The following is a 26,788-nucleotide window of genomic DNA, read 5'->3' as shown; positions in this document are numbered from 1 at the left end:
AGAGGTAGGGACACAAATTCTGTTCCTTTCTCGTTTCAGGCCAAGTAATCTGATTAAATAGGGAAATTCGACACCTACTTTTTATCTAGTTCAACCAAGTATAAGATGCAAACAGAAGCAAAACTAAAAGCTGCCTGTGATTCTGGGCAAAATACCAGTATAGCCAAAGGGTTAACTCTCCTCTTGCACCTCCTTTGTATAATGTTTGGGTCTCGGGGAGGATAGAGTCTGTCTGGAAAGTCTCAACGTCTCTGATCAAGAGTGAAAAAACTCTGCTGCTGTTGTAAGTCATGATACTTTCTCGTTTAAGGGAATGGAGTCTTCTGGAGTCCAACCTCCCAGTTTTCATTTCCTCCTCCACCAAAGGAACCAGCCCATCTCTCCACTTAGTTCCCAGTGAATATGGCTCCCTTGAGAACTTGTTGGGGCCCCTGGTGGATTAGTTAGTCACTCGAGTCAGATGCAGCACAAGGTACAGCCTTCTCCCATCTCTTGTTCCCTACAGCCTTGCTCCTTTGGCAGAGAAAGTTGAGGAGAAAGAGGGGACAGGTTTGTCCTCAGGGGTTTGTGCCAGCTTCGTTTTGGTTCACACCACCCTAATTTAACTTGTGGTAAAAAATAAACACATCTCCCAAGTTGCCAAGCTTTGCCTGATTTCCACCCAAAACTACAGCACAGGTCAGCAACAAGTTTTGGTTTTGAAATGAAACTTGAAAGCAGAGTCTTGTCATGGGAGTCCTTCCACAGATGGGCCCAGATTCAAATGCTAGTGGGCCACATGCTGCTTTCTTAAATAAAATTTGTTTCAAGTAAAGATAGGCCTAAAATTCATGGAGAAAACCAAGCCCCTTCCTCTTTGGCTAATAGATAAATATGTCATGACAATACAACTGGAATAAATATTATTTCCATAATAACCACTTCTTAACATGTTTGTTTCAGCAGGTTATTTTGGTTTTGGTGGGTTTCAATGTTGCATATAGTTTCAAATTCAGAATTACGTCCTGTTTCTCATGAAAACCACAAAGCTGTGCGTTGGTGCCAACAATTCTGTTATCTTTGCGGGAAACGGACATGTATCTTGGTGTATCTCTAGCACTCCCAAGTTTTTATGTAGAATCTGGCCTAAACAATAATGAGGCTGTGTTGAAATGTGAGGCACTTGGCCTGAACTTGGAGCAGTTAGAGGGTGGGGGAGGAGGGAGAATCTGCCTTCCAAAGAATGGGAGCTTGGGAGAGAGAGATTAGGGTGGAGTGAGGCATGGTCAAGCAGGGAGCAATTATGGCTGCCTCTGTAACCACTCCTAGGAGCTTTTTCAGAGTGGATGCATTCACTGAGCCTAGAGAAAAGGGTCTTAGGCATGGGAGGTGCTTGCAGGCCTTGTCTTCTCCTCTTCCAGTAGCAGGAAGGGAGCCCAATGGAGGCACTGACAGTCCTGCAGCAGAAATGGGAAGCTCAGGGTCAGTAACCTCCGGCTCTCCCCTTAGGGCGGATCAGGTGCTCCTTCCCAGATCCCTCCTATCTGTCTCTTCTATTCTTGGGTACTTGACTAGGGAGGGAGGGGACGTTTCTCCACCATTCCCCTACTCCTCCAGTTTCCCGGGGAGCAGGGTGGTACAGGTTCTCCTGTTCAGTCCCCACTAGCCCTGCCTGTCTTGGGGTGGGGCTGTTCTTCTCCAGAATCCTCCACCATTAGTTATAGGAGGTAAGGGCACAAGTGCACTCTTTTCCCTTCCCATGGCCTCTTGAAACTGCTGCTCTTTGTGGCAACTACAGCTTTTTCAGGCAGCTGCTGCTGGCCTCACGCTCTGTGAAGAGTACAAGTCTAGCTGGGTGGGCCTTTGGCCTGAAAACAGGAAGAAAAAAGAAATGGTTATCTGGGTGTTTGCGGGGAAATCCAGTAACGTAATTTGTTTTCAGATGGTCTGACCTGGCCATACCTTCACTGTACATAAACGCCGTCCGTGCTGAGAACATACTCTAACACTTGACTGACATTCTCTTCCCTCTCCCCTTGGGTTATTTTATAGAGAATGTATTTAAATTTGTGAATGCATATTGTATTCCTGGAAGTGAGGGACTGAGAGTGCTGGAAAGAGGCAGAGCATGGTGGGCAGGTGCTGGTTGGAGGCAGCAATAAAGTGGGCAGTTTCTGTCCAACGCCAAGAATAGTGCAGACAGATGCTGTCCAAGATCCCCATGCAGTTCCGTTAAGAGTTCTCCATCCTGAACTGTAGCACCCTTTGCCATTCCAGTGCTGGGTCCTCCCAATCTTCTGTTAATACACCTAATCTTTGCAAAGAACAGGGGGGACTTAATAAGGCCATATCAGATTCCCAGGTGACTACTGAGATGCATTTTGTCCAATGAACCGCATATTAATCAGCACCGAAGGAGTTAAAACAAACCACTAGAAGAACTCCACCCATATTAAGATTTATAGCCTCCAAAATATCATTTCAAAACAAAAAGGCAATTTTGAGGTACTAAAAAGCAACTGAATTCTGCAATATGTAAGGATTTCAAGTGGGTATATGGGTTTGTTTTTGTTTGTTTTGCTCTCTGCTAACTTAAAAAGAACCAAACGGATTTCCATTTGCAAAAGTTACAAAATGGAGATATGACACTGGCAAACCAGGTGCCAGCTCATGCCAGGGTCCCCTCACTTGAACCCTGACAAATTCATAGCTGGTTCATAGTATATACTCACTATATATATAGATATAGATATATCTGCTTTCATCTTGTAAATAACTCTCGTTTCCTTTTCCTATATAATAAATCTTTAGATGAGTTTATTATAGGATTGGCGAAAAGCGTTGTCTCGGGTGTGAGACTTAAGGTGTAATTGACTTTGGGTAAGTGACTGGTCCTTTGGGACTGGGAATAACCTGAATATTGCTGTGATCATTGGTATAAGGGACTATTTATCACAAAGGTAAGCAGACAGATCGGAGTATCCCATAGGACTCTCTGTGACTCCATATTGAGGCTATTATAGTGCCTGAGGAGTTTATACTTGATAACTGGTTGGTGAAATCTAAGTATAGCACTCACAACTAGTTTGGGATTCGTGCCTTATTTCCTAACAGTCTTCCCTGAGGTTGGCAACATGTTCTTGAGCCACTGTAGGGCAGCTTGTGGAAAAGCTACAAAACTGAGGCTTCTCTGCTGAGACTTATTCTCCATGCAGCACAGGTTTTAGCCAGAGGGAACATTTTTATAGCTAAGAGCTGAGCTCCGGAAATCCTGGTTTCTAATAGAAATGTTATGAGACCCTGATCTACAGCAGTGTTGTGGGAGCAGCTGTCTTTCCTGCTACTTATGAAGCCTGGCTTATTTGCTTTCAAAGAATCCACTCTGTTTCTACTTGCTTGTAGCTTGCTGTGCAATGGGATATACAGAACATGAGAAATAGTGTTTCTCTCAACATGGAATGGGTGCAACCCTCAATTATAGAAGAATGTATTTGTTGTTAGTGACTCCCACTCAAGAATTTTACAATGAGATGTATTGTGAAAGGGACTGATTTACAAATGGTTCCTATCCATGGGCGAATTTGGCCCTACATCCATCCAACACTAATGGTTTCGGTAGGATTCTATGGTCATTGCAGTGAAGCTTTATTGGTGTCAATTGAAGGAAGAATTACGCCCTGTTGGCCAGAGATTCTGCCATGAATTGCACTGGTGTAAATACAGTGACTCCACTGAAGTCCCTAAACACTGTCCCACCAAAATGCCTCAGCTCTGAAATCAATGGAGTTACTCTGAATTTACATGAATCATCAAGAAAGCAAGCAATAGAGCCTGACTCCTAGAACAAAGTACTAATTAGTTTACAGCTGCTAAAGACAAAAACATGTTGGTCCTTTTAGATGAGGAAAAGAAAATCTTTGGATTAACTTTATAGGTAATTCCAGGTCTATAACAGCATATGGTAATAAAAAAGGCACTTCTGTGGTTCTACAGATCAGTGCTATATGTCACATGGTAATTAAGCAACAGTAAACAACACAGTATATGTTATTTTGCATTAACACCTGGTTACATGGTTGTGAATGAACAAGTTAATGTCTTACAAAGCCATTTATACCTAATAATGTACATTCTGGAGATGCAAAAATATAATTTCAGGAATATTCCATAAAAAAGCCACTTCTGCTATGATGATGTGGGGTTTTTAACTATTTTTCAAAAATTGTTTCTATTTTTTTTTAAATGAAGTAAAATTATATATGTATTCATGGAATTGTAGGACTGGAAGGGACTTGGATAGGTCATCTAGTCTAGTTCCCTGCACTGAGGCAGGACTAAGTATTATCTAGACCCAGCCTGACAGGTGTTTGTCTAACATGTTCTTAAAAACCTCCAATGACGGAGATTCCACAACCTCCTTTGGTAATTTGTTCCAGTGCTTAACGGCTATTACAGTTAGAAATTTTTCCTAATGTCTAACCTAAATCTCCCTTCAGAAATTTAAGCCCATTACTTTTTGTCCTGTCCTCAGTGGTTAAGGAGAACTATTTATCTCCTCCTCTTTATAACAACCTTTTACGTACTTGAAGACTGTTATCATGTCCCCCCTCAGTCTTCTCTTCTCCAGACTAAACAAACCCAGTTTTTCAATCTTTCCTCATAGGTCCTGTTTTCTAGACCTTTAATCATTTTTGTTGCTCTCCTCTGGACTTTTTCCATGTTGTCCACATCTTTCCTGAAGTCTGGTGCCCTCCATACCCCATCTCATTAGGTTAGTTTCACCCAGTGCTTCTGTCCACCACAAAATTGTATCTCCCCCAGGATCAAAGATTTGTCCATGCCATTTGGAGAACCACAGCTCTGCAGCTCTTCCAGTTACCCCAGTACAGTTTTAAATAGCTACAGAACCAGGATATGGTTCACAGGCTTAGGTGCTGGGGTTCTATTTCACACACCTGACTCTACCACCATGTGCTACATTGTCTAGTTTCCACGCACTTTCCTGAAACTAAGTTTCCAGCCACATATTTTTCCCTCCTCCCTCTTAGGCAGTCTTGTGACAAGTGCACCAACTTGTTAGGCAGGTTAACATTATAATGTTTGCTCACTATTTAATAAGAACAGTAATTGGATGTATGCAGTAACTCTCCAGTACATCACATGCTGCTTGTATTGGTCATATCTTGTAACTAGCTTTGGCGTAATAACATGTATGAAATAACAGATTTTCTTCTGTAGATCTCAGAGTGTTTAGAAAGGTGGGCAAGCTTTACAGGTGCTGAAACTGAGGCATGAAGTTAAGCAGGTTGTTTCAGATCACACAGAAAATTAGTGGAATTAGAATCCAGGTTCTCTTGAGAGCTCAACCTATGCCTAATTCACTAGACCAGAAGTTCCCAGTTGTGGACCAGTGACCACAGGTTGCCCACATGGCCGGATTTCCAATTAGGTACAGTAGGCACGAGCCTAGGGGTGCCGGCTGGCATTCTAGGGGCACCTAAAAGTTAAAAGTGGGTTAAAAGTTTCATTTTTTACAAAAAACACAAAGGCAGTGGGGACCCAGAAGATGCTGTGCCTAGGGGTGCGTAAGATGTAAATCAGGCCCGGTTGCCCACAGAGCTGGCTAGTCATATAGTGCTGGCTCATCCTCATTTCCAGCTGCTAAATTACATTATAAACTAACACAGAAACACATAAATACTCTTCTAACGTTACTTTATTATATAAGCAATTGTTGTAGATACCACAGGGAATCAAGACTGGGAGAGCAGTTGTCTGCTTCACAGGCCCTGAAATAAAATGCAGTCTGGTCTAGAAAAAGTCTGAAAACTACTGCAGTAGATCAGTGCCTTCCTCTTAAATGGAGTCCAAGCCAGCCTTAGTCCTCATTGGATTGAAAGGGTACAGTATAGATGGCTCAAGGATTGCAAGCCCCTTTAATGCCATTTGGGTTACTTACATGCAGTGTATACTCAGCCCTTACCAACTCTAACAACCTTTTTATTTTATCCTGCGGTGTTTAAAGAGAAATGTTTTCCCAAAGTTACGACACATTGTCCCCATCTGTTTAGTCGTCCTTTCTATTGGTGTAAAGGAAGAAATGTTCCAGGTATCTCTCTTCCCCACCCTCCAATTTCTCTTTTTGTTGAACATTTATAACTCTGTCTAAAAGGAAAACTGTTGAAGGAGAGATGTGGGGGAGCTGGATCAGGAAACTGCCTGTTTTGCTCCACAGACCATGTTTATTGCTCCTGTCGGAAGGCAGCAAAGTGGTATTTAAAACTTTTCCCTCCACTTTTTAAAAGTTGGTGTTAACTAAGAGAGCTATGGGCTTTTAGCTCATATGTGATGTCAGTTTGGGCAGAAATTGACTTTTCTTCAGATCATATTTGATTTGTGTCTACAACTGCTGACTTTCTTCAAGCTTGCTAAATTAGTGAGGCTGTTTTCTGAATAAGTTATATTTTTAGGCTATTATTCTTGTCTTTTCATACTGACTTTGCATTTGATTGAATTTACAATAAGTACTGTAGGCCTGGAAGCACAAAAGGAGGTAGGCCCCTAGAAAATCAATGCCGTTTGCAAAGTCTGAGTTAGGAGCCTATGCTCCTGTCTACTGAATGGGGAGAGAGAGGCACTTTTAGACTGATTCACAAAAGCCAGAACACTAGGCAGGGAGCTGCTTAAGCTAGCCAGTGGGAAATGCCAACTAGAGGGGTGTGTGCTAAGGCCTGCCCCTGTCTTGGAGATAGGTCCAGGCAGGTGCCTATCTCTGCTTGTGATTCTCAGCTGCACCCCTTCTCTTGGCAAGGAGCTGAGGTGGGGAGAGGAGGAGGGACTCCCTTGTAACTTTTAATCTGATGGTTAGGGTACTCACCTGGGGTGGGGGACACCCCCCCGAGTTCAAGCCCCCCTCTACCTGAGTGGGAAGACGGGATCTGAACAAGGATCTGTCATCTTCCAGGTGAGTACTCTAACCTACAGAGTCATTGTGTGAGCCAATCCAAAATGACTCTTTAAGTGCGAGAGCACAAGCTGTAGCATGTTGGTTAGAGCACTGACCTGGGAGTTGGGAGACCCAGCATCCAGTCCCCCTACATCCCAGGTGAGTACCCTAAATACTAGGCTAATGGTTATGAGCTGCTTTGTATGAAATAGGTGCCCTCTGAGCATGCCTCTGGGATTGGGACCCTCATGTGAGTAAGGTGGATGAACGCCTATCTTCCCCTCATTTGAGAATTGCTTTGGGGCATAGATGGGAGACAGGCACCTTGAATGCATAGAACATGCCCACAGGCAGAAACATAGATGCCTGGGGAACTTTTAGTGCAAAAACTTAGGTGCCAAGTGAGTTTAATCATCTACGGGGTTCAGCAGGAGTTCTGTGCATTGCAGTGGTTCCAAAACTAGCCCCTAAACAAAGACCTAGGCACCTCACTCCTTGTGTGCATTCAGGCTTTACTGCTTTGCACATGCAAGTGGCATCTGCCATTGACTGTCACTCACCCTTTGTATGATTTTTCATGCAGTGGCTGAAATTCTAGTGTATTGGAAAGAGTATAGATCAGTGGTTAGAACAGGGGACTGGCAATTAGGATTCCTGGATTTTATTGCCATGTCTGCTACTGAGTTGCAGTTGGAATGTGGGCAGCTCTCTGTACTTCCATTTCCCAGTTTGTAAAGTGGAGATAATAATGATAACCATGACCTTTCAGGGATACTGTGAAGCTAAATCATGTAAAGGGGTTTGATCTCCTTTGAATATATAGGCATTATTAAAGCTAGATGATTGTACAGACAGTCAGGTCTCAACAGGTTTGAAGCATATGCTCTGCAATGCTTATTATTTTGCACATTGGACTTCTTAAAATTATGTCTCAAATATAATGTTTCTGTCTATCTATATCTCTATACCATATTAAATGAGGCAGATCAAACATGGGGCTCTGTTTCCCAGTTAATTGATAAAAAGCTACTAGGGATTCCAAGCTTTAACTAGCAGGTTATCATTATTATTTCGATTTTTACATACATGGGAGTTGCTGGAATACTGTAGTAATTGAGGACCATATAAGTACTTAGAAAGAAACTTACCAAGTGTCCCCTTCATTTGAGGAATGGTAAATTAAATTAAAAGCAGCAGCTGTTGAATCTCAAGCATCACTTGCAATTGAGGAATCTCTCTGTGGTGCTGCACCCTTAGGATTACAAGAGGATTTCCGATTTGAGTCTGCCAGAAGAATGTTGATCTGACCCAAAGTGGATCTGAAAGCTTCTAGCTTGCATCCTTCCAGAAATAGGAAGACATTTTGTTCTAAAAGCAGCTGAGGTTCCCCTGGAGCCTGCCCAGTGATTCTTCCCATAATGCAAGATGCAGTCTGGGGAACTGCTTGGTCATGAGTTCTTTGCTACAACTGCCAGAAGCTGAGACTGGATGACAGGGGATTTGCTTTGAAATTGCCCTGTTCTGTTCATTCTCTCTGAAGGATCTGGCAATGATCCTTCAAGAAATGAAGTCCATTATGAATGAGGGTTTAGATGCCCAAAAAGTCAGGAAATCATAAAGTTACAGAAAATTGGTTACATTGCACACATTTTGCATGATTGTTTAGTTGTTTTAATATTTATGCCCTGCCACATATAATATATATTCCATACAAATATGATGCTAAGAGAACATTAAGGTTGCATGATAAAGCACTCAATAGCCAGGAGATATGAAAATTAAACTCTGCCCCCTTGTTTTATGGATGACACTTTAGTCGTCTGTGATAGCAGGTTTTTTCTGTGATTCTAATTTGTATTCACTTACTTCATCCTGTTCACCAGTGCAATGCAAAATTAAAGCTTTCTTAAAGTAATTTGTATTATTAAGCATTTTATTTCACAAGACTCCACTACAATTGTCTGGACTTTAAAAGCTGCATTGGTATAAGCAACATGTCCACTAATCTGTTTTATTCTGATGTGGAGTTTATCAGTAGAGTTTGACCCTAATCACACTCCCAGATCTAAGCACCCTCAAAATTTAATAGGGGAGATGTTGAAATCTGCATTAGAATTTTGTGGTTTAATGCGATTTCTAATTATTGGTATGAAAAATCTATGACCATGTTAGAGCTTCTTGGTTGTCACTAAGTTAAACTCTGTGCCTTCTCAGAAACTCATGGTTCCAGCAGAGAACTCCAGTTCTCCTTATTCAAAAGCCCAGGTCACTACCACTTGATTTTAAAAAGAATCTTCATTAATGGTTAGAGTGAAATATAGGGCCTATAACACACATTTGTGTAATTCCAATTGCATCCAGTAGAGGGTGGTGGACTATTTAAACACATGCAAGTTCATGATAGTGCCTTATGAAGATTTTTAGTGTGTTTGCAGCTTTTGCTCTCTGTTGCATTTCAAATCAATCACATTCTTTTTGTAACTGTCAGACACTCATTACTGAATCCCCATTTCTCTGTGATGGTATGTAACTGATGTTATCGTATGGCAGTTTTTTAAAGCACAGAGGTTAGACCTCCTACTGAAAAAAGAAAAAAAAATATTATGACTGCAAATTGTGAAACAAATCTCATGATTCACCACACACTGTAAGGAAAAATAAGCTTAAAGAGTTTCTGACCAAACTGATCTTTGGTACAGTATTACTCAATTGAAACCAGTGGAGTTGTGCCAGGATTAATTGGAGCCTTTTAAGACTGAAACGAAGACAGAAAGTACATATCCTGCATTAGAATAGTAATTCAATTTTGTATGCTTTTTGAGGCAATATCCTTGGCTTGAAAACAGAAAATTCTTCCATCTTAGGCTTTCCACATATTATATGGGATCATGTGAGAACAGAAGAGATGCTGGAATCTCCATTCCAGCCTCTATCATTTTTATTTAGCCTCACTGTCTGGGTGTGAAATGGAGGACAATAAAGAGCAATAAACCTAGCAATAATAAATTTGCGTCAAAGAAAAACTAGTGACTTTCCATTTAAAAAAAGGAAAATGCACTGTCGTTTTCTGTGCAGTCTCACCCTCCTGCATCTCTACACTCTTAGCTGGCTCCAAACCCAATTGAGAATGGCCCTAACTTGTGTTAAAGCTTTCCATTGACTCGCCCCTTCCTGCCTCTCTGATCTCTTAGCCACCTGTTCCTCAACTTGTTCACTTTGTGCCCTCAGTTTCAGCCTCATCCCTTCCGTCCCTCCACCTACTTGCCATTCACTCCCCACAGTGGGGTCACTCTCTCACTTGTGTAATCTCACCTCTGTTTAGGAGCCACCAAATTTGCATCTATCCTTATAACCTTTCATTCCCTCTTCATCTTACCATTGAGCCCCTCTGAAAAGAATTTGGGCTTCATTAAAGTTGTTGTGTAATCCACAGATATGGGCTTGGACTGCAAAGTTCCCTCAAGGTTCTGGCCTGTCTCAGATAAATGTCTTTTTATTCTCTTGTTTGTACTGACTTTAACGAACTATCATTTCTATAGCAGAGTAAGCTGCCAAAATCATTCCTTGTTTATTTGTCATTAAACATTTACCTCACAGTAATATACCCAATACTGTTCTTTCTGTGCATGTATAATATGTCAGAAATGTGTGCTCAGCCAAGGTTCTGTACACTTGGAATCCATTAACGTTGGTCTGCTAGGAATCTGGTTTCCATTAAATTATCTCTATCTTCAAGAGACATTACAGACATTAACAACAGGTTGTTTTTTTTTCCAGCTTGGCTTATTTCTTTTCTAAATCTATTTCTTATATAATTGTTTGTTACCGGGGATCTAGTTTTAAAACATTAGATTCTACATACTCTCTCTTTTTAACTATGTGGAGCTCATGGCAAAATCAGAGTCATAATCACAGAAACCATCCACTCTCCTTTTGTATAGACAACTGTTTCCCCTCTTCAAGGAACTGTTCTCTCAGCTCTGCCTTTTGGTTCTCTTAACCTCTCCTTATTAAGTCATATTTTTCCCAAACTTTAGTACTGTTTGTTGCCATATTTCAGGGTAGGAGGATAGAGGATGGGGGGATTCTCTCCAGTTTTTCACTCTTCTTTGACCATGGAACTGCCAGTGGAACATAATTCAAATGCCCCATATTACTCCCTATTGTCTATTTAGATTATGAGTACTCTGGGGCAGTGGCCTGTCTTTATATGTGCATAAATCCTCTATTAGGCTTTTGGGTGTTGTATAAATGGCAGTACCTACCTCAGCACTTTTCACTGTTAGATCTCGAAGCATTTACAGAGGATTATCATTATCCCCATCTTACAAATGGTAAAACTGAGGCACAGGGCAGTAAAGTGACTTGCCTTCCATCACTCACTAGGCTAGCGGTAGAGCTGGGAGTAGAACCCAGGTCTATTGAGTCCCAGTCCAGTGCTCTGTCCTCTAGGCCACACTACCTCGTAAAAAATGGAGAATATGCTTTTCAGTAGAAGAAAATTGATTATCAGTCCTCTAAACCTGTCATTTTTGTCTTGGAACGGCGACTGCTAGCAATATTCTCATTTTAGTAAATAATTTCCCCTGAATTGCTGTGTAAGATTCAAATACACGGTTTATCACTCTGAGATTTGGGCTTAATGAGGAAATAACCAGCAGACTCTGTTTCAGACATGAAGCCCCTGGATTTAAAATACTCATCACTCTTCTCTATCACTCTGTGTGTGTGTGTATCTGTAGCTCAGGCATGTGTGAGACCTTGCTGTATACTAGCAACATAATGTACATTTTTAAGGCAGTGTAAACTCTCCCCTGGCGCTGTTCGTTCCAAACGACGCAATTTTGTAATTGTCTTTTCCATCTGGTTTTAAGAGACACTGCCAAGTAGGTGAGGCTCCCAGGTGTCCCTAAATCCATCAGAATTTGCTGGAGCTCCTATTATGAAAAAAAATCTGCAGTGTCACTAGAAGTTTCAGTTCAGGTGCCATCAACATTCCAGGAGTCACCATCATCCCTAGTATCTATTCAGTGAAATGCATTCAGTTACAGAATGAAAATGCCTGTTGGGGGAACTTTGTGCATCAATTTAAATTAATGTCATCATTACTTCCTTGAAGCACATTAACTTGTGAGTGGGGTGTGAGGGAGACCTGGCAGGCTATGTGACTATGACACAAACATAGGGTCTAATCCAAAGCCTCCCATTTGACTTCAGTGGGCTTTGTGTCAGGCCTGTAGTGCATAAGATGCTATCCTTACTACCACAACTACCTAGCGCATAAGATGCTATCCATGCAACCCTCAACAATATGCCATCACAACTAACTCTAGGGGCAAATGTTAGCATTAGACATCTAGAATTCTGACTGCATTCACATTGTAGGGGGCTTTACACATACATGCTATTATATGTATTCACAAAATTGAAACTAGGCTGAGGCCCCTTTAAAATCTGTCCTATTATGTTGTTGTGTTTGTCTTCTGGTAGCACCCACACTGTTCCACAAGGAGGAGAACTAACTTCTTTTCCAGGCCAGTGTTCTAACACTCAGCAAACAAAAGATGGCTTCAGAACATTGGGAAATCCAGACTGCTGTAAGGCTGATGAGGAGGTGACCTGTATGAAGATTACGCAGGGTTGCCAGCGTTCAGCGTTTCAGAATGGATCATTGGAATGTAGCAATGCTACGTTGCCATAACTTTAATTGTTCAGTCGAAATGATTCAGGAGATGGAAGGCAAAGTTCCCGCTCCATTATGTTTCAGAGAGGCTCGAGAATGAGTCTGCCAAGATGGAAACCTGGCATAGTCCATTGTGACGTGCCTAGGATGGAGGACTGTCAGCGAGCTCTTCTAGAGAATTACTGTGGTTTGGAACTGACGGTTACTTTTACTACAGCTTTTTCTTAACCTTTGCCATCATTTTTCTTTTGACCAGTTTTTCACTTCTGAGAAAGGAACTGCTGTCCTGTGAAAACTTCATTGCTTTCGCTGCCATGGATATAGTCTGGGGGGGAGCCACTGCAAACTAAGGAGGAAGGGGACTCTGTCTGTCTTACTTAAGAGAATAGGCACAGAACTTGTTCAAATGACAAAAGCAGACTGGAGTTGCAAGGTGGGATGGTGGCAGTACATACTCACTTAAGCAAATCACTGTTAAAGCCATCACAGGCCCAGACTCTGTTAAAGTTAAAGATGGAAATGCATCTCTGTAGAGAGAAGGATATGTGTCTTTCTTCTTTTCCTGCACCAAGCAAAACAGCGTTCAACCAGTGGTGCTGTATTTAAAGGACTATTATCTTTTTATTATCTTTAAGCTCATTTCTGAGGTGGTTTATTACATGTCCACTTGTATTTACTTCAACTTGAAACTTGGCAAATAAGGTTTCAGCACAGGCCAATTTTTATAAAAGGAAAATGTAATTTAAACCAGTTATACTGTGCTTTTCAATTAAATTATTGGTTTTGGATTTTCAAGTCCCCTCTGCCCCAACTCTCTACCTAAAAATGGCAAGTGCAGCAGCAATTTTTCAAATGATCTTTAGGGTTCAATCCTGCACTGGCACATGAGTTGGAAGAAGGGTGCAACAGTCGGCTTTCAATCCTTGCCAAGCTGTCTCGAGTGGCCAGCCAAATTCCTCCATGGCTCCCATGAATGTGCTGGAAGATGTACGCGGCTCACGTGCCAGGACTGGAAGTGTGTTGCTTTCTTATAAAAGAGGGTGGGCTGGCCTACAAACCACTGAGCTGGCCAGCTGTGTCAAATTCTGCTCTGCATCAACAGGATTCTTTGGAATGTGGGTAGCCAAGACAACATCCCCGCTTCTTTTAGTTCAGGGGGTTGGAGACATAGAGGAGCTTTGGGTCTTGGTACCCTGCACTATAGTTCATTCCATAATACATATAAATGAAAGCTAGCTGGTTGAAACTCAATCTGGATAGGACTGAGGACATCTGTTTGATTTTTGGGAAGACATGGTGAGGATAAATTGCTTCTTGTATTAAGGGCATATGCCCGCCTTTGGTTGTTTGAGTTTGCAATGTAGACGTCTGTTGAATTTCCCACATGCTAGTAGATGAGCAAGAAGCTGTGATGGCCAGGAGAGTTTCTCTACCTCTATCTGGCCAGGTGAATGCAACTGTTTCATTCAGGTGTGAGCTGAACTGCTGTCACCTTTGGCACTGTCACCTCAGGTTTTGGTGGCTGCAATACACCGTCCTTGAAGCTACATCTTCAAATGTGTCAAGAAATTGCAACAGAGTGTGGTGCCTTGCTTGGTGTGGTGGCTTGCTCTCCAGGAGCAGATGGTGTCAGTATTGCAGGATCTGTAATGGCTGCATATTGGTTTCCAGATGGAGTTACTCAAGGATACACTTGTTGGTTAAGAAAAAAATACCGGTGCTTGAGATATTTGGCTGGAACACAGTCCCAAGTTAACTTGATCCAAGGCAGGAAAAGAGGATTACAGGGAGAGTGACTAAAGGTATTGAGAGAGATGAAAAATTGGATATCTGCATCTAAATGTCAGTTAAATTTAAAGGCAGAGAAGAGAAGTTGGTGTGGGGGAGAAAAAAGGGGTTGGTTGCCTGAGTAAAAAACCGAATAAGGCCCTCTCAGATTTGGCCTAAAGTATGCGAAAAAACTGATTTCCTAAGGGCTAAAATTGAGTTAGTTGCCCAGACTTTCCATTGAGTCAATGACATCACTTTGTGCTAAAGTTCACCAGTTCATCTCTCTCTCAAAGCATTCCTAGCAGCTGGTCATTAAATAGCTACATTCAGGCTTTGAATCTCTCCATTCAAGACCTAAGGGTTGGCCCGTTGGTGGAAACTGCTGAACAAGGCTTTTGATTGGAAGGAGGGGGTTTTATGCTTTTTTAGTTTCCATCCCTCTTGTGTCTTAGGGCTCTCTCTTGTGCGTATGAAGAAGCCTTTCTTCTCATGGCCTGGGACGGGATTTTTGCTATTGTCCTGAAGGTCTGCTGATTGCGCACAGGTTTCTAGAGCAGCTCGGCATAGTGCGATGGCTTGTGTAGCCTGGGGATTGGTGAAACGTAGGCATGCTCAGAATCCTGTCAGGAAAACCAGAGAATCCATTCGGGTCATTTTCTCTTTTCGTAACTTCCAACACTTAACAAACCCTGAGAGGCTGTTACAGCAGCAACGCCCTTTTGGAAATGGTTAATTCACTGGCTCTTTGCCCTCTTGTTTTGATTTGAAAGGGTGGGAGTTTTCCAGTGAAGTACAAGTTCTTGTGCTGTTATTATCCAGGAGCCTCTGGTAGCCCGAGGGGCTCTAGCTAGAAGTCAAGAAGAAGGAGAGCAATTAAGTAACCCGTTTAAAGACCCTAAGCATCTAGAAGGCTCATGAGAATCACGTTAAAGTACCGAGAGCATCTGAGTTCTGCACCATTGGCGACTGCACATGCAGCTATATTAACTTTTTTCCCTATAGTGCTCAATTTTTTATCCCCTAATTTCATACAGTAAAATCGCTTTCACTGCAACTTAACTTGAATTAACCAAAACCCACATGTGATAAGGCTGCCCTTGCTGGAGCACCTTCTTGTCGCAGGCCACAGCATGGCAGCGACACCTGCCTCAGTTTCCCCTTTCAGAGACCCCAGTAACTCCATGCAAGCTTATCCTTGAACATAGTTCAAAACAATCCCTAATAAAAGCCCCAAACATTTCATCCGTTTCTCACCCCAATGCAAACAGTCATTAAGCTCACCCAATGTCTTGTCCCATAATGCCCCACATATCACAGCTCAGTGCCTTTGATCATGTCGGACTCTGTCAGTCCTCCCCGTCCCTGTACCAAGACAGCTACCTTAGCCCTTCCAACTGGAGTGTAATCCTGCTCTGCCCAGCGGGAACCCCCGTTGCTCTCTGCTGGGGTGCCATCTTATCAGGTGAGTATCCCTCATTTCCCCCTGGCCTTCTCATGGTTTCTCTGGGTCCTACTCTCCAGCCCTGGAGATATCAGTGGTTAGGCTTCTCCACTGCTCCCCTGCCTTCAGCCCCATCCAGCCCTTGGTTCTGGCTCTCTGGCTTGGAGCCAGCAGTCACCTCTCTCTGATGCATCTCCTGCCTTTAGCCCTCTCGTTTTGGCTCTCTGGCTTAGGGATGCCAGTCCAGAAAACACCTCTTGCTGTTCTCCTTGTCTTCAGCCTTCTCCCAGGTCCCAAAATACAGGCGCTGACAGCTCTTACCTCCGCTCTGCCTCCGTTCCAGGCAGCTCTCACCTGCCCTTTTCTGACTGGTTCGGATTCACCAGGTCTCTCTTTCTCTTACTGGGTCTCCCTCTGATCCTTTATAACCCTCATGTGCTGTCCTAGCCACTTTAATTGGTCAAATAGGCACACTTATCCTGGCACAGGGAGTTGGACCTACTTCATTTCCTGGGCCATCTGCCCTGTGACACCATGACTAACGTAGTGTTTACCTATATACCCTGTGTAGTGCTTGAGGTTCCCCAAGCCCAGAGTGCAGCTATGATGTATGCAACTCGAAACTGCAATATCTTTGTTTTGTCTGTTGCACGCTTACATTTCTAAGAACTCTGCCCGTCTGCAAAGAGAGCATCCATTGCTGCAGGCTATTAAAGAGAGAAACACCCTGGGCTCTGTCGTGGAGACTTTACTTTTGTTCTTTCTTTTTGTTGTTTTTTTGTCACTCTGAAATAAGTTGGTTCGGGTTTAAAGGGCATGGTTTACTCTATGTACGGAAACATAACAACAACAGTGAAGAGCTGCTAACCAGCTTCCTCAAAGCCAACCTGCTTACGTGGAGCAAACACTGTTCAGTTTCTTTAAGGGTAACTGCACTGTGTGGGGGAGCTGTACTGCAAAGACTAGAATGCAGCGAAGAAAGCGCTGGCTAGCTTCCCCAATTAGTCCTCTGAGTTTTTTGCAAAGGCCGGTTTCAACAGTATTTTCATCCAAACTCCATGTAATTCAGGCTTTTTTTTTCTCTGACCTTTACAAGCAGCTGTGTTCTTTTGGATAATCCCATGTCTGTCATGTTCCATTTGCAGCCATGGTGATTAATTCTTATGCCACCAGCATAATAGTAGGAAGGAGAATTCAGAAATGTAACTGGGTGACTTACTAAGATGTCCTGCATATGAAAATGGCTAGGGCCCTCTAAAAGTGACAGAGCTGTCAGTTCTCCATTAGTTGATAACCATGTACTGTTGCCAAATGTGCTTCAGAACAACAGGATCAGACCATTGCAGAGGCCCCATGCCTATCCTCTAGGCTGGAGAGGGGAAGCCTGAGTGACTGCCCAAGGAAGGGTGTTGAACTGATCCCAGAGGAAACCACGCCATTCTCTCCTCAGCTAGCAGCAGAATGTTTGGTCTTGTTCCCAGGCTATGAGAGACTGAATGGGAAATGGGAAGCTATTGGGGAGGCTGTCCTTGGAACCTTTTCCCCTTCCCAGTACTCTTAATAATACCCTGCTCTTCTTTAACACCAGTCACCTCGGCCCTGGAATCATTTTTCCCCAGCGTTGACATACCAGGCCTTACATCTTTGCTCTGAAATAGGTCTGGGTTGTCCTCTCCATTTTACAGGTGGGGAAACTGAGGCATAGAGGGGTTATCTGACTTCCGCAAGTCTGCGACAGAGCTGGAACTAGCACCCAGCTGTCCCACTGTAGTCACCAGCTTGTTCCAGTAAGATCAGGATTTCAATTAATAATATTTCAGTCCCGATTGTTGAAGTCGGTGAGCGTAGCCAGTGTCTTTGTGTGCTTTCTGGCGTTGAAAAGAACACAGGCCATGCTGGGTGCAGGAGAGCAACCTTCCTGTCATGATAGCGAAGGACCTTGACTACAAGGCTGCGCTGTAGGCAGTGGGAGCCAACTTATTCCAGTGATGGCTGCACTAAAAACCTCTGAGGTAGTGTGTATTAAAGAGGAATTGCTTGCTTTTGGTCTAGAATTTTGCATTAGCAAAACAGGAGCAGCAGCAGGAAAAAACAACCGAACCAAGAGCAAGTCACCAGATGGTTAGCTGCTTTGTAGGGTGGCACAGAGGGAAGGACTTGGCAAGTACTGTCCAACCCCCAGCTGAAATCCCTGCACAGCTGAGATGCAGCTTGCCCCATTTCCTAGTTGCTGTCAAGCGAGTAGAACACGAATGATCCCATCTCTCCCAGCGGCATACAGGGCCAGATGTCCATGGGGCCTTCGGAGATGGAAAGTTGATTATGTTGACTTGGATCCCTGACAAATAGGACTTAGGCTGTGCGTGACATCACTGTGTTAACAGTCCAGCTCAGCATGAGACAGAGGAGGAGCTGCTTTAATTACTACACCCCTCCTCTTACAGAGTTTTCAGAAAATGAGCCAGGGTGGAGCAGCCTGAAGTGGAACAGAGGGCATCTGACGGAACTCTGGCCCTCCTTTCCATTCTTCCCTTGTTTCCTCTTGATTAGGTCAGCTATTGGCTAGTAAAGCCCAGAGGCCCAGGCCAATGGAAATTTATAGATAACATTCCGCCCACCCCCCCTACAACCAGTGTTTTTGCCGTCTGCTTTCTGATGACGCACAGGTGGAAAGTAGCGATAAAGAGTGTGTGCAAATCTCTGTCCAATTTTTGTCTCCAGTTTGGAGAGGGAAATGTGTCTGGAGAAGCATTACTCTTCGCTGAAGCTGAGTGAGACAGCATGAGCTGCATTTTTTTTCACCCCCTGCTGCTGTTGTAAAAGATTTTTTCAAAACTGTTTGTGGTCACCTGGATCAAGGTCAAGATTTAAAGTCACTTTCTGTATCATGAAGATACAAGGCTGCTTGAAGTAAGGGGGGGAAATGAATTTCATAGCATGGAGCCAGGGAACCACAAACCACCATGTTGTTCCTTTTCTTCCTTTTAGAACACACATACAAACCTGGTTTTAAGAGTGTTCTTGACTGATCTATTAGTAGTCGAGCTCTGATCTCACTCTAACCCATCTCAAATGGAGGGACAGATTTTGCCCGTCAATCTTGAGGTCTTGAGAGAATAAGGATTTGGTCTTTGGACTGTACTTTCTAAATGCACTACAGATGTAAAATGACACTGTCAGTGCTTAAATACTAAGACGATAGGCACCTGGCAAACATTTTTCTGTTAAGGTGTCCCAAACACCAACCAAAAGTAGTAATTGCACCAAAGCCGACATTCCATCAAAACTAAAGAATGCATCTAGAACCACTGCTGTTTATGCAAAGAAAATATATAGGAAAAGGAACCCTAAAAGCAACAGTTACAAACAATAACCTGTATTTTTGCAGGTAGGTGTGGGGGTGTTTTTTTAATGCAGTTTAGGCCACTTTAATATGAAAGTCCCTCATTTGTGGCCGCACTTTCTTATGGGGATGACAGCCCAGATTTTAAAAAGTGGCGTCCAGTGTTGGGTTCCTCAGGTTTTGAAAGCCCAGCATAGGAAGCTAAGGTGTCAGCAGGAGATTTTGCTGCAGGGCCAAGGTGTCTAAAATTGGGCACCCACAAATGGAGAGACCCCAAAACAGAGGGTGCTTTTGAAATTGTGGCCCTAAGCATCTGAGAGCTTGTCTACATGTGGACACTCTCAGGAAAACTAATCCAAGTTAACTAAAGGTGGGGCTTTAAAGTGGATTAGTTAAACTGCATTAAATCCCTGTGTGGATACTCTATTCAGAATTAAAGTGGCCTTTGTTCGGCCACTTCACTTTAATTCTGAATGCGAGTGTCTGTCTGCACAGGGGTTTTATACAGTTTAACTAATCAATTTTAAATTCATACCTTTAGTTAATTTGGATTACTTTTCTTAAGTGTCCCCGCATAGACAAGCCCTAAGGGTATGTCTACGTGCAATGTAGTGCAGGGTTAGCGCTACTCGAGTCAGCGGAGCCGTGTTAGGGAACCCTGAGCTTGAGCATCTACATTGTATTTTAACCCTACATTCAGACTTTTCCAACCCATGCTTGAACCTCGGGCTCTGGTGTCCACATTGCAGTGTGCAGACCTGAGTCAAAGTAACCATATCCCAGAATCCCTAGCATCACCCCGCAAAATGTGGCCACTCTAGCCCTACAACTGTGGTGGACTGTGGGGAAACTTTACTGCCTGCCCTGCCCATTATAGGAAGTTTGAAGCACTCACTTTGCAAAAGACTTGATCAGTTTCCACTGTCTTGCAAACCCCGGAGGCTCTCTGATAGTGTGCTTGCAGATCGGTGATCAGAAAAAAATGCTTTAACGCTGACCTGATCTGCTGCCATTCACAAAAGGGGTCGGTGGCTTCCGTTTTCAATAGAGAGGATTGCAGATTGTTGGGATAGAAAGAACTAAGGAAGTTGTCCCACGGAATTGTGGGATACTTCCGGCTGACTCCTGGGACCTGAGTCAAGCGGGGCTGCATCTACACTGCAAATCAATAGGGCTCAGACCTTGGGTCCCTTGGGCTTAACTCTATCTCAGACCCTCCAGCCCTGCACGGTCCTGGGGCCCTGGTTCCAAGCCCTTTGTTAGTGAAATTGCAGTGTAGACGCAAGGAGGGGTTAGGCTTGAGCCCGGGCTCAAGCTTGGGTTTATGTTGCAGTGTAGACATACCCTAAGTGGCCTAAACTTGGAGAGGAAAATTGCACTCACAAAAATGGAGGTCTAATTAAGGTTGGATTGAAAATCTGGCCCTACCTGTACCCAGACGGTTGGCCATCTTATAAGAAGAATCCCTTCTCGTATTATACAGTAGGGCATGAACTGGATCCTTATGTCCTGCCCTTGTGCTCACACAATCATTAGCCTTTGGATAAGGTTCTAATACAGATTTGAACTCTGTGCCTCAGAACTCAGAACCTATAATGGTTCCAGCCTGAAACTCTGACTATAGCCCCTTACTGAATTTCAGGAAAATTCTGATGTAAATCAAGAAGCAAACTTTGTCGTTTGGGCTCAATTCTGCTTTGCTGTCTACGTCACATCCCTTGTGGCACACGCAAGCTCGGACCCTTTCATTCTGTTATCCCATGTGCTTGTTCTTACAGGGGGACCACAAAACATAAACAACACATGCTGCTCTACACATGAATATTGGCTTGATTTGGTTCATCACATTGGTTTCAAACTCTTCTATACTGTGAAACACTTTTAAGATCTTCTTATGGACCAAGTCCCTTCCCCTCCTTCCAATCCTGATCCCATGCCTTCTCTGTGTCTTCACTACATGGACTCATTTTAGGACAATATTAAGGAGACTAGGTAAAAATAAAGTCACTTGACTATGCAACTGCTTGGTTACTCCCACCACCTCCATATCTGTGTTGCTGATTCTTCCAGGGTGCAGGACTTGCTATTTCTTTAGACTGAATGGTACCTGTGGCCTCCACTGCTCTAATCTTGCCAGGTAACTTTGCAGTTTCGATTTGTTCCTCTGAGTGTTTGTTCCCGCCCCACGAGTTCCTCTGCAGATGTGATCAGTTGAGTTTAAAGCAACGGTGTAGCTGACAAAGACACAAAGCAGCCACACGAGATACAGAGAAAGGATTCTCTTGGGCAGAAACCTCTGGAAAGCCTAAAAATAGTTCTGGACCAGGCTACCAACTGCCATCAGGAAGCATCTTTGCTTAAAAACTAGCAGTTTCTTCATCACTGGGACAGAAACAGATCCTGGACTACCTGGAAGTGCTCTGCAGAGCACAAGAGAACCGCTGCCTTATCAAGCCCAGCTGTTTCACTACCTTGCTTGTTTATAGAACTGTTTGTTTATGTGTTTGTGTTGCCCTGGGAAAGCAGCTATCATTTTGAAAGGTGATTTTCTATTTTATTTTCCAAGTGGGCAAACTTGTGGAAATACTGCCCCAAATGGCAATATATATGTCCTCACAATAATGCATCCATCTGCCCCAAAGCATTTGTTCTATTCATTTTCTTCTTCTCATCAAATACAAAACATGCAAATACTATCTTAAGTATATGGCAACAATTTTCACATATAGGAGCCTAAACTTAGGGCTTGTCTACACAAACAGTTAGTTTATGGCAAACTGGGGTATGAATCTATTCTGCACTAGCCTGTCATGAACTAACTGTCCGTGTGCACCTGCTGATCTTCATTAACAAGTAGTTAGGATCAAAGTACATTAATGAACTGTTAATACATATCAGCAGGATTCATGGGGCTAGTGTGGGGTAGATTCACTCTCCAGCTTGCTGCAAGCTAAATGTTTGCCTTAGTCAAGCTTAAGGGTTTGTCTACATGATGTCTACACTAGATACCTTACAGCGGCAGAGCTGTACCAATGCAGCTGCACCGCTGTAAGATCTCTCATGTAGCTGCTCCATGCTGATGGGAGCGAGCTCTCCTGTTAACATAATTAAACCATCCCCAGTGAGTGGCGGTAGCAGCTCTCCTGGCAATACAGCACTGTGTACACTACCACTTATACCGGTGAAACGTATGTCGCTCGAGGGTGTTTTTTTCGCCCCTGAGCAACATACGTTTTGCCGACCTAAGTGGTAGAGTAGACATGGCCTAAGTTACCTGATTTTGAAAAGTGCTGAGTATCTGTTCACTCCAGTGGGAGCTGTTGGGTGCTCAGAACTTTGGAAAATAACACAGCTATATAAGTATCCTAACTTATATTTTTGAAAGTCTTGGTTTAAAACATCAGGATGGGTAGTGCTTCGGTGTTTGATAGCATGTCTTGAGCAAACTTGAGGTTTATTTTGAGGTATGCCCTGGATTACAAATTTGGCTCCTAGTATGAGCAAATCCTCAGCTGATGTAAATCAGAATAACTCCACTGATTTGAACAGAGCTACACTGATCTACACTAGCTGAAGATCTGACCTGTAATGCTCAACTTACATTTTGTTTATTTGCAGGGGATGGAGAGAAAAGGTCCAACATGCCATCCACAAATGGCTAACCTCTCTTGGTCCCCATAAACAATATTCATAGTGTCAAATTCTCTGACTGTATTCCAAAATGGTGAATAGTATCTTTGAGATTGCACGTTTCTGCAGATGAAAACTATTCCTACACTCATCACCAGGATATATAGACACATATGATCAATTGCTTGTGGAATTTGTTGCATCTGCCAATATTGCAGGTGTACTTTCAGAGACCCTTTGAAAATGTATTCCCTAATATCAGCACATAAAATACACATTTACCTTTTTTATTTTTCAAGAGAGCTTGAAATCCATGGAGTGCACAGAGATCTGTTCTGGGTTTTTTTAACCCTCACTGTAAATCTCCTCTTCCAACATTTATTTCCTAAAACTTTACTCACCACCCCTATGTATCAATTACATAAACATTCAACCTTCAATTCTTCCTTTTCCAGGTTACTCTTCTGCCGTGCAGAAATTCTCTCAGACTCTACAGTCCTTTCAGTTTGACTTTATTGGGGACACACTAACTGATGACGAGATTAATATTGGTAAGTGCTTTTCCTTTCAATGTAGATTTTCAGCTACTTAGAAAAGTTTATCTCCTTTTTACTGTGAGATTGCATAGTAGACTCCAGCACTGATAACTCTGTTCTGGTCCTTACACAGAACCAGGAGCCACGTTTCTAAGATGCCATTTGGTTCATAGTGAGTGGGTCTCCTATAGTTGCAGTCACAAATGTAGTTTATAGCACATCTAATAAGTCTTCAAGCATTAATGTTTAGAATCTGACTCTCAGTGCTGTAGGATAATTTTGACCTAATAGCTTTTACAGCTCTAATCCTCCTCCTTATTGCCAAAGATAGGAAATGAATTGCAGTAATCCAGAGTGAGGCTCTCCATTGCAGTAAGTACCCTGTAGGTGACCTCTTCGGAGTGTTATTGCATGTTGTCTTACCCCCCCACCCCGCTCTTTACCTGGGCCAGATAGTGTTACTCAGAGCACTTGGCTGTGTGTTCTGAACCAGGCTAACAGTATTCCTCGATCTAAACTTGCTGTGGTTTGAAATGCTATAAGCAATCCCCATGGTGACCTAGAATCAGCACTGGCCTGTGACCCCCTCGGGAAGAAAATTAACATGCTCCATTACATTGAAAAAGACGCCCAATGTGCCTCTGAAGCTGCAGCTTCGTTGTGGACAGCCAGCAGCATGCAAAGCTTCCCTGAGCTCAACGCCTCCGTTTCTGGTTTGGTTTCCATGTATTTTACTACTTTCCTGCCAACCCAGAGAATTCTTTGTTGGTTAAACATTTGTCTGCTGCATCCAGGGAGCTAAAAGTAATGGACTAAACTTCCTAAAAAAGGCATTTTTAGAATTCATCTGCCCTGGGATTAACCATCACTGTCGAACTAGCAGTTTTGAAGTCTGGGAACTGTTGTTGTGGTGACATCGATACGTGAGGGCTCAGTAAAATGTGCAGGAATTCCTTAGCTGTGCTGGAAAACTCAGCAAACTACAGGAAATAGACCAGCAGTGCCTAATGTGCATGAGTCATACAGGAGAACTGTTTCTGATCCCATGGAAATGTCATAGAGCAAAGGTGGGCAAACTATGGCCCGCGGGACTGTCCTGCCTGGCCCCTGAGCTCCTGGCCCGGGAGGCTAGCCCCCAGCCCCTCTCCTGCTGTCCCCCTCCCCCACAGACTCAGCTCACTCGCTCTGCCGCCGGCGCAATGCTCTGGGCAGCGGGACTGTGAGCTCCTGGGGCAGCGCAGCTGCAGAGCCCGGCCTGACCCGGTCTCTGTGCTGCGTGGTGGCAGTGCAGTGGCAGCGGCGTCATGGCCCGGCTCCAGCCGGATGGCGTGGCTGTAGTGCCACCGGTGCTCCAGGCAGCGCGGTAAAGAGCAGGGGGGGTTGGATAGAGGGCAGGGGAGTTCGGGGTGGTGGTCAGGGGCAGGGATGTGGATGGGGTCGCGGCAGTCAGGGGGAGGGAACAGGGGATTGAATGGGGGCAGAGGGGGGTTGGATGGGGGAGCAGGGGGCAGTCAGGGGCAGGGATTCCGGGGGCAGTCAGGGGACAGGGAGAAGGGGTGGTTGGATGGGGCAGGGTCCCGGGCGGGGGGCGTCAGGAATGAGAGGGGTTGGATGGGGCGGCGGGGATCCGGGGGTGGTCAGAGGACAGGGAGCGGGAGTATGTGGATGGGGCAAGGGTCCCAGTGGGGCCATCAGGGAACAGGGAGGGTTGGATGGGGCAGGAGTCCCGGGAGCGGGGGGGGCAGATAGGAGGTGGGGGCCAGGCCACGACCCTCTCCCCTAACTGGCCCTCCATACAATTTACAAAACCCGATGCGGCCCTCAGGCCAAAAAGTTTGCCCACCGTTGTCATAGAGCCTGATCCTGCAAAATACTGAGAGCCTCCACTCCCAGTGGTGTCAAAGGCAGTTGAGAGTGTTCAGCACTTGCAGGGTTGGGTGCACAGAGAGGAAAATAGATAGCCTACTCGTGCAGATTCACGCAAGATTCACATTATTGTTTAACTGTGCCTGGAAGTGTGACGGTGTCCATGATGAGAGAGACTCTCTGAGCCTGCATCAGAGGGGGAAGGAAGGAAGGAAAGCAAAGGCTGGCTTTTTGTAAGCACTTTGGAGCAGATTGTGATTTGCCCTTCAGAATCTGATTTCCTTCAGCATAAAGCTCATAGGTGAAATCTGCTGAAAAAGAGTCAGAGTCCAACTATAATGGAAAAAGAGGTATTGAATTTCCAGACTCATGTGATGCTGGATAATGGAGAGGAAAACAGTGCATATAAATCAGCCCTACTGGGAATGGAAGGATCTGAGGCAAAGAGCAATCCAAGACGCAAGTGTCTCTTTCCTGTTAATCCAAAAGAAATTTCCAGTTCATCAGCCCAGTCTGAATGTGTAGCCTGTCTGCCCACCACTCTGGAGTGGTTATGAGGGAAAGAAAATAGAGCCTCTTCATCAGTTAGCTTGGGGATGTTTTCACTGCCGCTGCATCTGCTCAGCGGAGCACCTGTTCCGTGGATAAAGAGAGCTTCAGTCTCCAGAGCTGTCAGGCTGGCACCTCTCCCCAGTCTCCAGAGCTGTCAGGCTGGCACCTCTCCCCAGCATTAGGTGGCCTGTAACAGTAAAGCATTTGTTCTGGGTGGTTTGGGAGGGTGAGGAGGACTATCAAGCATTACAGACTCAGTATAAGGTGTTTGCAAACAGATCTAAGAAGGAAGATAACAGGGTCAGATCTTGGGCCACGCAAACTTAAAGGACACCAAATAGTTCTTCGGTTGTGAACCAAGGAAGTTACCTTTTAAGGCGATCCTCTCTGATCACTCAGCATGAAGAAATGTGGTTTGTATTTCTTCTTCCACACCAGTTCCTGCAGTCTCTCCCTGATGGGTGAGACAAAAAAGCCTTCTTGAAAATCTCCCCTTTGTCTGAAAATGGGAACATATCATTGACATCCCACAAGTGGCTTTAATTATTCTACATTTAAAATTGTTATGAGATGGTGGTTTGTAATCAGTGTCAAGATTCTCCCCAGGCATAGGATCTGATAGCTCAGAGGTGTGCTGCGCAGAACGAAGGGTGGAGCATACAAATCCATAGAACATTTTTTAATCAAACTCTAGGGGAGTGGGTTTGATCTGTAAACGTGAACAGTGTTGCACTTGTTATGGAGGCAGATAGCAAGGCCTGTGCTCTTAACAAACTCAAGCAGATTTGGACAAAGCTAAAACGCATTGTTATAAAATAATGAAGTTGAATGCTTCAGATGTGACTCAGGAGGAAGACGCCTCACTGGTGTTGTCTCTTGCAGATTGAGCTTTCCCCTGAGGTGACTTAATTGCTTTTGACATATCTTTATTACATAGCTTTGTATGACTTACATTATTGTAAAAAGAAGAACAGGAGTACTTGTGGCACCTTAGAGACTAACACATTTATTAGAGCATAAGCTTTCGTGGACTACAACCCAC

The 26,788-nt window shown here is 43.9% G+C and overlaps 1 protein-coding gene across 4 annotated transcripts in view; it reads left to right on the top strand.

The window, feature by feature from the left end:
- OPHN1 (oligophrenin 1) overlaps positions 1-26,788 on the top strand; it is a 125,985-nt gene that overhangs the window by 26,285 nt on the left and 72,912 nt on the right. For all 4 annotated transcript variants that reach the window (XM_034781914.1, XM_034781913.1, XM_034781912.1 and 1 more), the window contains one exon: positions 23,248-23,343. In XM_034781914.1, coding sequence (XP_034637805.1) covers positions 23,248-23,343 — 96 coding nt within the window. The remainder of the gene's footprint in view (positions 1-23,247; positions 23,344-26,788) is intronic.

Source organism: Trachemys scripta, chromosome 9, assembly GCF_013100865.1.
Source record: "Trachemys scripta elegans isolate TJP31775 chromosome 9, CAS_Tse_1.0, whole genome shotgun sequence".
NCBI classification, from domain to species: Eukaryota; Metazoa; Chordata; order Testudines; family Emydidae; genus Trachemys; species Trachemys scripta.
This window is presented reverse-complemented; position numbering and strand designations above follow the sequence as displayed.